This window comes from Mauremys mutica, chromosome 13, assembly GCF_020497125.1.
Source record: "Mauremys mutica isolate MM-2020 ecotype Southern chromosome 13, ASM2049712v1, whole genome shotgun sequence".
Lineage (NCBI taxonomy): Eukaryota > Metazoa > Chordata > Testudines > Geoemydidae > Mauremys > Mauremys mutica.
Window position 1 is genome coordinate 49304654 of NC_059084.1, and position 12609 is coordinate 49317262.

General features: G+C 71.1%; 1 protein-coding gene across 1 annotated transcript; it reads left to right on the forward strand.

The window, feature by feature from the left end:
• Window positions 1-2770: 2770 nt before the first annotated feature.
• On the forward strand, window positions 2771-12479 carry SLC7A7 (solute carrier family 7 member 7). Its single transcript, XM_044985997.1, has 9 exons — window positions 2771-3245; window positions 5140-5265; window positions 6035-6179; window positions 8266-8389; window positions 8695-8798; window positions 9533-9629; window positions 10385-10534; window positions 10864-11047; window positions 12265-12479. Exons 1-9 carry the CDS (start codon window positions 2771-2773, stop codon window positions 12348-12350), a joined length of 1491 nt encoding a protein of 496 aa, XP_044841932.1. The 3' UTR covers window positions 12351-12479.
• Window positions 12480-12609: the final 130 nt, after the last annotated feature.

Below are 12609 nucleotides of genomic sequence, written 5' to 3' on the forward strand. Positions count from 1 at the left end.
ACAGCATGGGGGCACTGTTGGAGGAGGAAGCTCGCAGCGTGAGGGCACTGTCAGGGAAGGTTGCAGCGGGGATGGGGGGAAGCTCGCAGCATGGGGGCACTGTTGGAGGAGGAAGCTTGCAGCGGGGGTGGGGGAAGCTCGCAGCATGGGGGCACTGTTGGAGGAGGAAGCTCGCAGCGTGAGGGCACTGTCAGGGAAGCTCGCAGCGGGGGTGGGGGAAGCTCACAGCGGGGGGGCACTGTTGGAGGAGGAAGCTCGCAGCGTGAGGGCACTGTCAAGGAAGCTCGCAGCGGGGGTGGGGGAAGCTCACAGCATGGGGGCACTGTTGGAGGAGGAAGCTCGCAGCGTGAGGGCACTGTCAGGGAAGGTAGCAGCGGGGATGGGGGGAAGCTCGCAGCATGGGGGCACTGTTGGAGGAGGAAGCTTGCAGCGGGGGTGGGGGAAGCTCGCAGCATGGGGGCACTGTTGGAGGAGGAAGCTCGCAGCGTGAGGGCACTGTCAGGGAAGCTCGCAGCGGGGGTGGGGGAAGCTCACAGCATGGGGGCACTGTTGGAGGAGGAAGCTCGCAGTGTGAGGGCACTGTCAGGGAAGCTCGCAGCGGGGGTGGGGGAAGCTCGCAGCATGGGGGCACTGTTGGAGGAAGCTCGCAGCGTGAGGGCACTGTCAGGGAAGCTCGCAGCAGGGGTGGGGGAAGCTCGCAGCATGGGGGCACTGTTGGAGGAGGAAGCTCGCAGCGTGAGGGCACTGTCAGGGAAGCTCGCAGCGGGGGTGGGGGAAGCTCGCAGCATGGGGGCACTGTTGGAGGAGGAAGCTCGCAGCGTGGGGGCACTGTCAGGGAAGCTCGCAGTAGGGGACACTGATGGAGGAGGAAGCTCGCAGCGTGGGGGCACTGTTGGAGGAGGAAGCTCGCAGCGTGAGGGCACTGTCAGGGAAGCTCGCAGTAGGGGGCACTGATGGAGGAGGAAGCTCGCAGCGTGGGGGCACTGTTGGAGGAGGAAGCTCGCAGCGTGAGGGCACTGTCAGGGAAGCTTGCAGCGGGGATGGGGGGAAGCTCGCAGCATGGGGGCACTGTTGGAGGAGGAAGCTCGCAGCATGAGGGCACTGTCAGGGAAGCTCGCAGCGGGGGGGAAGCTCGCAGCATGGGGGCACTGTTGAAGGAGGAAGCTCGCAGCGTGAGGGCACTGTCAGGGAAGCTCGCAGCATGGGGGCACTGTTGGAGGAAGCTCGCAGCGTGAGGGCACTGTCAGGGAAGCTCGCAGCGGGGGTGGGGGAAGCTCGCAGCATGGGGGCACTGTTGGAGGAGGAAGCTCGCAGCGTGAGGGCACTGTCAGGGAAGCTCGCAGTGGGGGTGGGGAAGCTCACAGCATGGGGGCACTGTTGAAGGAGGAAGCTCGCAGCGTGAGGGCACTGTCAGGGAAGCTCGCAGCATGGGGGCACTGTTGAAGGAGGAAGCTCGCAGCGTGAGGGCACTGTCAGGGAAGCTCGCAGTAGGGGGCACTGTTGGAGGAGGAAGCTCGCAGCGTGAGGGCACTGTCAGGGAAGCTCGCAGAGGGGGGGGGGGAAGCTCGCAGCATGGGGGCACTGATGGAGGAGGAAGCTCGCAGCGTGAGGGCACTGTCAGGGAAGCTCGCAGCGGGGGGGGACGCTCGCAGCGGGAGAGGGGCAAGATCAAAGCATGGGGGCACTGTTGGAGGAGGAAGCTCGCAGCGTGAGGGCACTGTCAGGGAAGCTCGCAGCGGGGGGGGGGGAAGCTCGCAGCATGGGGGCACTGTTGGAGGAGGAAGCTCGCAGTGTGAGGGCACTGTCAGGGAAGCTCGCAGTAAGGGGCACTGATGGAGGAGGAAGCTCGCAGCGTGAGGGCACTGTCAGGGAAGCTCGCAGTAGGGGGCACTGATGGAGGAGGAAGCTCGCAGCGTGAGGGCACTGTCAGGGAAGCTCGCAGCGGGGGTGGGGGAAGCTCGCAGCATGGGGGCACTGTTGGAGGAGGAAGCTCGCAGCGTGAGGGCACTGTCAGGGAAGCTCGCAGCGGGGGGGACGCTCGCAGCATGGGGGCACTGTTGGAGGAGGAAGCTCGCAGCGTGAGGGCACTGTCAGGGAAGCTCGCAGCGGGGGGGGGAAGCTCGCAGCACTTATCTCCCCTGTCACGCTGCTGGCTCCCCTCCAGGGACCTTGGACCCGGGCCACGGCCCAGCCCCCCCCCCCGTCAAGTTAAAGTCTCTGCCCCTCCCGGTTCTTCCTCTTTCTGCGAGGGGACAGACGGGAACGTGCCAGGAGCGGTGAGTGTCTGTGCAGAACCCCGGGGGCCTGGCCTGCCCCCAGCCCCCCAACCACTAGCCCCCCCTCCCTTCCCAGAGCCGGGGAGAGAACCCAGGAGTCCTGGCTCCCGCCCCCCCCATCCTGCTCTAATCACTCGCCCTCACTCTCCTCGCAGAGCTGGGGAGAGAACCCAGGAGTCCTGGCTCCCTGCCCCCCACCTCCTGCTCTAATCACTAGCCCTCACTCTCCTCCCAGAGCTGGGAAGAGAACCCAGGTGTCCGGGCTCCTGCCCCCCCCATCCTGCTCTAATCACTGACCCTCACTCCCCTCCGAGCTGGGGAGAGAACCCAGGTGTCCAGGCTCCCAGCCCCCCCGGCTCTAACGCACTAGATCCCCCCTCTCCCCTCTCCCCCTGCTGGGGGGGGCTGTCTGATGAGACCGGCGCCCCCTAGAGGGGAAAGGCCCTTGTCCCATCCTGTGCCCCCACCTAACCCCTTCTGTCCCCTCCGCAGCCATGGCGCCCGCCCCCCACTACGCCCCGGCCCCGCCGCAGGAGCCTGCGCCCCCCCCGGGGGCCCCCGTCAAGCTGAAGCGGGAGATCTCGCTGCTCAGCGGCGTCTGCCTCATCGTGGGGAACATGATCGGGTCGGGCATCTTCGTGTCGCCCAAGGGCGTCCTGCTGCACAGCGCCTCCTACGGGCTGGCGCTGGCCGTGTGGGCCGTGGGCGGCCTCTTCTCCGTCTTCGGGGCGCTGTGCTACGCCGAGCTGGGCACCACCGTCACCAAGTCGGGGGCCAGCTACGCCTACATCCTGGAGGCCTTCGGGGGGCTGGCGGCCTTCGTCCGCCTCTGGGCCTCCCTCCTCATCATCGAGCCCACGAGCCAGGCCGTCATCGCCCTCACCTTCGCCAGCTACATGGTGCAGCCCGTCTTCCCGAGCTGCCCCGGGCCCTACGCCGCCCAGCGCCTGCTGGCCGCCGCCTGCATCTGTGAGGGGCACCGGCGGGGCGGGGGGCAGGGCCGGGCTGGCAGGGGCTGCGGGTCAGGAGTGAGGGGCACCGGCAGGGCTGGGGGGCAGGGCCGGGCTGGCAGGGGCTGCGGGTCAGGAGTGAGGGGCACCGGCGGGGCAGGGGGGGCAGGGCCGGGCTGGCAGGGGCTGCGGGTCAGGAGTGAGGGGCACCGGCGGGGCAGGGGGGGCAGGACCGGGCTGGCAGGGGCTGCGGGTCAGGAGTGAGGGGCACCGGCGGGGCAGGGGGGGCAGGGCCGGGCTGGCAGGGGCTGCGGGTCAGGAGTGAGGGGCGCAGGGGGGCAGGGCCGGGCTGGCAGGGGCTGCGGGTCAGGAGTGAGGGGCACCTCTTCTGCCTGCTCTGGCTGTCACTCGCCCTTTGGCCCAGTCTCTGTCCACGGCCTCCCCACGCCCTGTAGGAACCCCCCACCAGCAGAGCAGGAACCCCGGCGTCCGGGCTCCCAGCCCAGAGGCCGAGGGACGCTGCGGGAGGGGGGGTGCGGGGTGACCCCGGCGCAGGGCAGGGGGATGTGGGCTGGGCTCAGCTGATGGCACCGGTGCTGAGTCGGCGTTTCACAGCCAGAGCCGGCTTCCGGAAATGCCGAGTCAGCCCCCCACATTGCGCCATCGCCTCACGCGGGCCGGCATGGGGGGCTGGGCTGGCAGGGGCTGTGGGTCGGGAGTGAGGGGCACCTGGGGGCTGCGGGTCGGGAGTGAGGGGCACCAGCAGGGCTGGGGGGCAGGGCTGGGCTAGCAGGGACTGCAGGTCGGGAGTGAGGGGCACTGGCAGAGCTGTGGGGCAGGGCTGGGCTGGCAGGGGCTGCGGGTCGGGAGTGAGGGGCACCGGCAGGGCTGGGGGGCAGGGCTGGGCTAGCAGGGGCTGCAGGTCGGGAGTGAGGGGCACCGGCAGGGCTGGGGGGCAGGGCTGGGCTGGCAGGGGCTGCAGGTCGGGAGTGAGGGGCACAGGCAGGGCTGGGGGGCAGGGCTGGGCTGGCAGGGGCTGCGGGTCGGGAGTGAGGGGCACCAGCAGGGCTGGGGGGCAGGGCTGGGCTAGCAGGGACTGCAGGTCGGGAGTGAGGGGCACTGGCAGAGCTGTGGGGCAGGGCTGGGCTGGCAGGGGCTGCAGGTCGGGAGTGAGGGGCACCGGCAGGGCTGGGGGGCAGGGCTGGGCTAGCAGGGGCTGCGGGTCGGGAGTGAGGGGCACCGGGGGGTTAATGCCCAGTTGTGTCTGGGCCCGGCCGCGATAAGGGCAGGAATCCTTGGCCCTGTTTAGGATCCCGGCGTCCGCCTCTGGGACGTCCCCGGCTGCCCCTGGCTCCCAGCCCGGCCCCCCCCAGCCCAGCGCCAGGATCCGAGGGGGGAGACGCCAGGGCCCCCCCACCTGGGGCCGGGTCCAGCCCGTGTTTACGAGTCTCCCAGTCACAACACGCCTGGGGAAAGATCAAGGTTAACGGGAAGCAGAGGAAAACAACAGGGAGGGGTCTGGGGCTGAGCTCCAGGGAGAGAACCCAGGAGTCCTGGCTCCCAGCCCCCCCTGCTCTCACCACCAGCCCCCACTTCTGTCCCAGTGCCAGGGAGAGAACCCAGGAGTCCTGGCTCCCAGCGGCTCCTGCTCTGACCCACCAGACCCAACGCCCCTCCCAGAGCTGGGGAGAGAACCCAGGAGTCCTGGTTCCCAGCCCCCCCGCTGCAAACCACTAGACCCCACTCCGCTCCCACAGTGGGAGAGAGAACCCAGGAGTCCTGGCTCCCACTCCCCTGCTCTGACCCACCAGCCCCCTCTCCTCTCCGGGAGACAGGAAAGAACCCAGGTGTCTGGGACGCGCAGGGGGCTCTGGGGGCGACTCGGGGGGTCTCACGCTCTCTTCTCCCCCCAGGTCTCCTGACATTCGTTAACTGCGCCTACGTGAAATGGGGGACGCGCGTCCAGGACGTCTCCACCTACGCCAAGCTGCTGGCGCTGCTGGGCGTCATCGTGGCGGGCGTCGTCCGCCTGGCTCAGGGTAGGGGAGCCGGTGCCCCTCAGTCCCGCCCCGCAGCCCCCGGTGCCCCTCAGTCCCCTGCCAGCCCAGCCCTGCCCCCCTCAGCCCTGCCGGTGCCCCTCACTCCCGACCCGCAACCCCCGGTGCCCCTCAGCCCTGCCCCCCTCAGCCCTACCGGTGCCCCTCACTCCTGCCCCGCAGCCCCCTGCCCCCCTCAGCCCTACTGGCGCCCCTCACTCCGGACCTGCAGCCCCTGCCAGCCCAGCCCTGCCCCCCTCAGCCCTGCCGGTGCCCCTCACTCCCGACCCGCAGCCCCTGCCAGCCCAGCCCTGCCCCCCTCAGCCCTACCGGTGCCCCTCACTCCGGACCTGCAGCCCCTGCCAGCCCAGCCCTGCCCCCCTCAGCCCTGCCGGTGCCCCTCACTCCCGACCCGCAACCCCCGGTGCCCCTCAGCCCTGCCCCCCTCAGCCCTACCGGTGCCCCTCACTCCGGACCTGCAGCCCCCTGCTAGTCCAGCCCTGCCCCCTCTAGCTCTGCTGGTGCCCCTCACTCCCACCCCGCAGCCCCCTGCCCCCCCAGCCCTGCCCCCCTCAGTCCCACCTTGCAACCCCTGGTGCCCCTCAGTCCCACCCCACAGCCTCCTGCCCCGTCAGCCCTGCTGGTGCTCCTCACTCCCGACCCGCAGCCCCTGCCAGCCCAGCCCTGCCCCCACAGCCCTGCCGGTGCCCCTCATTTCTGACCTGCAGCCCCCGGTGCCCCCCAGCGGGCTAACTCCCTGGCCCCCCCGCAGGACACTCCGAGCACTTTGCTGACCCCTTCGCGGGCTCCTCGCTGGCCGTGGGGGACCTCGCCCTGGCCCTGTACTCGGCGCTGTTCTCCTACTCGGGCTGGGACACCCTCAACTTCGTCACCGAGGAGATCAAGGACCCCGAGAGGTGGGTGCTGCTCCCGGGGGGGCCGGGGCGTGCCCCACCCCCTGCCTGCCCTGGGGGTCTCCCCGGCATGGAGGTGGGGCCCGGCCTGTGGGGAGGGGGTGCGGCCTGGAGCCACGGCGCCCCCCAGTGGCCGGGCCGGGGGCTGCGCCAGGGAGAAGAGTCTTGGCCTTTCCCTTCACTTTGTTTAACTCCCCGGCGTGTTCGCCCCCAAGCTGCCTGGGGGCCCCGGGAGCTGGGGGGCATCATTGGGGGGCCCCAGGGCCAGTGAGTTGCAAGTTGTGACGAACTGGGAATGTTCTTAACGTTTGCTCTGAACACGGTGTTGGTGCCTCAGTTTCCCCTCTGCCGTTCTTAGTCTCTAGGGGGTGGATCGGGGGTGTGATTGCTGCAGGGCAAGGGGCCAGTGCACCGAAATGCCTGGCTGCTGCTCCCAGAGCCTCCTGTAGCCCCATCCGGGTCAGGAATCTGCTCCTCAGAGCCGTCGTCCTCCTCCAGCTGCACGATTAGCTGGGCCTGGGTGAGCTTCCCGCTGTGTGCACAGGGTCACAATGTCCTTCTCAAGGGGATGGTGACAGGCACTTCACCGCTCCCCAGCGGCTCTGGACTCAGGCCTGGGTGCTCTCGGCTCCCCCATGGCTCCAGGGAGAACCCCTGTTGTGCCAGCCCCTCTTGTGACCACCTCTCTGCCAGGGTCGAGCTGCAGCCTCCTCCGCCCCTGGGACTGCTCCTGCGATCCCCAGGGGAACCTGCTACTGCAAAATCCTTCTCTCTCCCAGGGTCGAGCGGCAGCTCCTCCGCCCCGAGACTGCTCCCTGCCGTCCTCAGGGGGACCCCGTTCCTCCAACCGTCCTTCTCGCTGGTCACACACTCCCAGGGGTTAACCGCCCCCTGAAACCGTCCCTCTCTGAGCCTTCAGCACGCCTGGTCCTTATTATCCCCCCTTCGTTTTAGTGCTCCCCAGTCACTTACTGCAAGCAGCGCCATTCACGGGGTGCAGGACATCCCACCGCTGCCACCAGCTGTCACAGGGTCCCTGGGCAATGCTCTGGAGCTGCACCCCACCAAGCCAGGCAGGACTCTGGGGAGCCTCCTCTCCCTCGGAGCAGCCTGTCTGCAGGGCAAGAAGCTCCCACGGCTTCACCTCCTGGGTCTCTCCTGGGAGCATTCAGCCTCCTCGGCCCCTCCGTGCGCTTCCCCCAGCGAGTCCGCCCAGGCGGGGTCCTGGGGGGGCCACAGGGTCCTGCCCCCGCAGTCAGATGTGACGCTCAGCCAGCCAGGAACACAGAGGTTTAGTCGATGACAGGAACAGGGTCTAACACAGAGCTTGTAGGTACCGAGAACCGGACCCCTCGGCCGGGTCCATTCTGGGGGGGGGGGGGCAGTGAGCCAGACCCCCACGTCTGCCCTCACTCCTCGTCCCCAGCCAGCTCCAGACTGACCCCCCCCAGCCCCTCCTTCTTCCCTGGGCCAGGAGGTCACCTGACCTCTTTGTTCTCCCCCACCTTTAGCATCCCCTTGCAGGGGGGGGCCCAGGCCAGCCGTTGCTAGGCGACAGAGTGGGGCATTTCGGTGCACTGGCCCCTTGCCCTGCAGCAACCTCCCCCCCTTCTCCCACCCCCCAGAGACTAAGACCTGCCAAGGGGAAACTGAGGCACCAACACCGTATTCAGAGCAAACGTTAAGAACATTCCCAGTTCGCCTCACAAGGACTTGGGGGTTGTGCGCTGAGTGAGGCGGGTCCATGGGGGGCCGGGTCGGGTGGTGAGTGGGGGAGGGATCGGGGGGGCCAGGCGGTGAGTGGGGGAGGGATCGGGGGGCCGGGTCGGGCGGTGAGTGGGGGGGGAAAATCCAGGGGGCCGGTCAGGAGATGTGTGTGGGGGGATCGGGGGGGGGGGGCTGGGCGGTGTGTGTGGGGGGATCGGGGGGGGGCGGATCCGGGGGCCGGGAGGTGTGTGGGGGTATTGGGGGGGCCAGGTGGTGAGGGGGGGAGTATCGGGGGGGCCGGGTCGGGCGGTGAGTGGCGGGATCGGGGGGTCCCGGGGTGCCCCCGCGTGAGGCTCCGGCTCTGACCCGGCTCGGCCCCCAGGAACCTGCCGCTGGCCATCGGGATCTCCATGCCGCTGGTTTCGGCCATTTACCTGCTGACCAACGTGGCCTATTACACGGTGCTGGCGCCCGCCGAGCTGCTGGCCAGCGACGCCGTGGCCGTGGTGAGCCCCGGGGGGGGCGGGGCGCGGTGGGGCCCTCGGCCGTAGTGAGCCCCGGGGGGGGGGGCGGGGCGGGGGGGGGCCCTCGGCCGTAGTGAGCCCCGGGGGGGGCCGGGACCCTCAGTCGTGGTGAGCCCCGGGGGGGGGTGGGGGGCCCCCGGCCGTGGTGAGTCCCGGCGGGGGCGCGGGGGGGCCCCCGGCCGTGGTGAGCCCCGGGGGGTGTGTGGGGGGGACCCCCGGCTGTGGTGAGCCACGGGGGGGAGTGCGGGGGGGCCCCCGGCCGGGCTGTCACCCCCGTCTCCCCACAGAGCTTCGCCGACCGCGTCTTCGGCGTCTTCAACTGGACCATCCCCCTGGCCGTGGCCCTGTCCTGCTTCGGGGGGCTGAACGCCTCCATCCTCGCCGCCTCCAGGTGCGCCGCGCCCCGCAGCCCCCCCCGCGCCCCCCGGCCCGCTCCCAGGCGCCCCTGCCCCGCCCCGCAGCCCCCCCCGCGCCGCTACCCCCCGCCCCGCAGCCCGCGCCCCGCAGCCCCCCCGCGCCCCCCGTCCCGCTCCCAGGCGCCCCCTGCCCCGCCCCGCAGCCCCCCTGCGCCCCCCGGCCCGCTCCCAGGCGCCCCCTGCCGCGCCCCTGCCCCCCCCGCGCCCCCCGGCCCGCTCCCAGGCGCCCCCCGGCCCGCTCCCAGGCGCCCCCCGCCCCGCAGCCCCCCCCGCGCCGCTACCCCCCGCCCCGCAGCCCGCGCCCCGCAGCCCCCCCGCGCCCCCCGGCCCGCTCCCAGGCGCCCCTGCCCCGCCCCGCAGCCCCCCGCGCCCCCCGGCCCGCTCCCAGGCGCCCCTGCCCCGCCCCGCAGCCCCCCCTGCGCCGCTACCCCCCGGCCCGCTCCCAGGCGCCCCTGCCCCGCCCCGCAGCCCCCCCGCGCCCCCGGCCCCCTACCAGGCGCCCCTGTCCCGCCCCGCAGCCCCCCCCGCGCCCCCCGGCCCGCTCCCAGGCGCCCCCTGCCCCGCCCCGCAGCCCCCCCCGCGCCGCTACCCCCCGCCCCCCCCCGCCCCACAGCCCCCCCCGCGCCCCCCGGCCCGCTCCCAGGCGCCCCTGCCCCGCCCCGCAGCTCCCCCCGCCCCACAGCCCCGCTGACTCTCTGCTCTGCCCCAGGCTGTTTTTCGTGGGCTCGCGGGAGGGGCACCTGCCCGACGCGCTCTGCATGATCCACGTGGAGCGATTCACCCCCCTGCCAGCGCTGCTCTTCAACGTGAGCCCCACGCGCCACGGGTCAGACCATTCCGGGGGGGGGGGGGCATGGGACAGACCATCCTCCCCGCAGCGGGGGGCATGGGATGGACCATTCCCCATTGGGGGGCCATGGGATAGACCAGTGCTTCTCAGCCAGGGGTCCAGGGCCCGCTAGGGGGCCGTGAACAGGTTTCAGGGGGGCTGCCAAACAGGGGTTGCCATGGGACCGATCAGAGCCATGGGCCAGATCATAGCTAGGGCCACGGGACAGACCATCTCCATGGGGTGGGGGCCACGGAACAGACCACAGTCCACATGGGCAGATTTCACACCCTGGAACAGTCCAGTTTTCCTGGAGTCCAGGTGGTTGTTCAGTGCAATGGGACAGTCCATTTGCCTGAGCTTGTGAGGGCAGGGGTCAGGTCAGTCCATTCCCTCCACCCCCCACCCACCCCACTTGAGGGCTCCGGGGACAGGCCATCCATGCTCCTGATTGGAGGGGCCCACTATCCCACGGATCAGTCCACTGCCGTCTCTAAGTGTGTGTGTGGGGGGTGTTCCTGTGGGTCAGCCCATTTCCCAAAGGGGAAGATTATCCCATAGGTCAGTCCATCCCCCCGTCTCGGGAGGAGGGCATCTCAGGGGTCAGTCCAGCCCATCTGGGGAGGGGGGGGGGGGGGATATCCCACGGGTCAGTCCATCCCCGTCTCGGGAGGGGTGTGTGTGGGCCGAGAGTCAGTCCATCTCCCTGACGGGGGTCTCTCCCTCGCCCAGGGGGCCATGGCTCTGGTCTATCTCTGCGTGGAGGACATCTTCCAGCTCATCAACTACTACAGCTTCAGCTACTGGTTCTTCGTGGGCCTGTCCATCGCTGGGCAGCTCTACCTGCGCTGGAAGGAGCCCGACAGGCCCCGCCCACTCAAGGTACGGCCCCGCCCCATCCCACAATCCTCTGGGGGCACAGTCTCCCCATCTGTCTCCTGGCCCATCCCACAATCCCTTGGGGCAGTGTCTCACCCCATGGCTCCCTGGCTGGCTCATAACGTCCTGGGGCAGGGTCCCCACTTATCCCATGATGCCCTGGGCCGGTGGTTCCCCCCCACAGCTCCCTGCCCATCCCACGATGCTCCAGGGCAGTGGCTCCCCCCCCATCCCATGAAGCCTGGGCCAGCGGCTCCACCCATGTGCCCCCAGCTCCCTGCCAGTCCCACGACGCCCCGGGGCGGCAGCTCACCCCCTGGCTGTCTCCCCAGTTGAGCATCGTCTTCCCGCTGTTTTTCTGCCTCTGCACCGTGTTCCTCGTGGCCGTCCCGCTCTACACCGACACCCTCAACTCGCTGATCGGCATCGGCATCGCGCTCTCAGGGCTGCCCGTCTACTTCCTGCTGGTGCACGGCCCGGACACCCGCCGGCCCCGCTGGCTGCGGGCAGCCGTGGGTGAGTGAGCGCCTCACGGTGCCCCTCACTCCCGACCCACAGCCCCTGCTAGCCCGGCCCTGGGCTCCCCCCAGCTCTGCCGGTGCCCCTCACTCCCGACCCGCAGCCCCTGCTAGCCCGGCCCTGCCGGTGCCCCTCACTCCCGACCCGCAGCCCCTGCTAGCCCAGCTCTGCCCCCCTGCTCTGCCGGTGCCCCTCACTCCCGACCCGCAGCCCCTGCTAGCCCAGCCCTTCCCCCCACAGCCCTGCCAATGCCCCTCACTCCCGACCTGCAGCCCTTGCTAGCCCGGCCCTGCCGGTGCCCCTCACTCCCGACCCGCAGCCCCTGCTAGCCCGGCCCTGGGCTCCCCCCAGCTCTGCCGGTGCCCCTCACTCCCGACCAGCAGCCCCTGCTAGCCCGGCCCTGCCGGTGCCCCTCACTCCCGACCCGCAGACCCTGCTAGCCCGGCCCTGCCGGTGCCCCTCACTCCCGACCCACAGCCCCTGCCCCCCACAGCCCTGCCGGTGCCCCTCACTCCCGACCCGCAGGCCCTGCTAGCCCAGCTCTGCCCCCCTGCTCTGCCGGAGCCCCTCACTCCCGACCCGCAGCCCCTGCTAGCCCAACCCTGGGCTCCCCCCAGCTCTGTTGGTGCCCCTCACTCTCGACCCGCAGCCCCTGCTAGCCCGGCCCTGCCAGTGCCCCTCACTCCCGACCCGCAGCCCCTGCTAGCCTGGCCCTGCCAGTGCCCCTCACGCCCGACCCGCAGCCCCTGCTAGCCCAGACCTGGGCTCCCCCCAGCTCTGCCAGTGCCCCTCACTCCCGACCCGCAGCCCCTGCTAGCCCGGCCCTGCCGGTGCCCCTCACTCCCGACCCGCAGCTCCTGCTAGCCCGGCCCTGCCGGTGCCCCTCACTCCCAACCCGCAGCTCCTGCTAGCCTGGCCCTGCCGGTGCCCCTCACTCCCGACCCGCAGCCCCTGCTAGCCCGGCCCTGCCGGTGCCCCTCACTCCCGACCCGCAGCCCCTGCCCCCCACAGCCCTGCCGGTGCGCCTCACTCCTGACCCGCAGCCCCTGCTAGCCCGGCCCTGCCGGTGCCCCTCACTCCCGACCCGCAGCCCCTGCTAGCCCGGCCCTGCCGGTGCCCCTCACTCCCGACCCGCAGCCCCTGCAAGCCCGGCCCTGCCGGTGCCCCTCACTCCCGACCCGCAGCCCCCGCTAACTGTCCCGCTCTCTCTGCAGCCGGCGCGTCCCGCCACATCCAGGTGCTGTGCCGGGCCGTGGTGACGGAGCTGGACCCCGATGACGCGCGCCCCAAATCCCAGTGACGGAGCCAGGGGGGAGGCGGCACCTGCCCTCCCCCGCAGACCCACTCCTCCCCTTTTATTTATTGGCCTCCTCGGCCCCCCCTTGCCCCGGAAGCAGCTGCTACCAATAAACCAGCATCACTCCAGTCACAGCCGGCTCCGGGCGTCGTCCGTCCACTCCCCTCCCCCGCCCGTGCACTGCGCCCCAGCTCTCTCCTGGCCCCCTCCCTGGCACGGAGCCCCTCAGTCCCCCCACAGTAGAGGGGTCTCCAGCCCAGCC

Coding starts and splice junctions, on each gene's coding strand:
- SLC7A7 (XM_044985997.1), top strand. CDS start 2,771: ATGGCGCCCGCCCCCCACTACGCCCCGGCCCCGCCGCAGGAGCCTGCG. Junction 8,390..8,694: donor CCAGCGACGCCGTGGCCGTG/GTGAGCCCCGGG, acceptor GTCTCCCCACAG/AGCTTCGCCGACCGCGTCTT. Junction 9,630..10,384: donor TGCCAGCGCTGCTCTTCAAC/GTGAGCCCCACG, acceptor TCCCTCGCCCAG/GGGGCCATGGCTCTGGTCTA.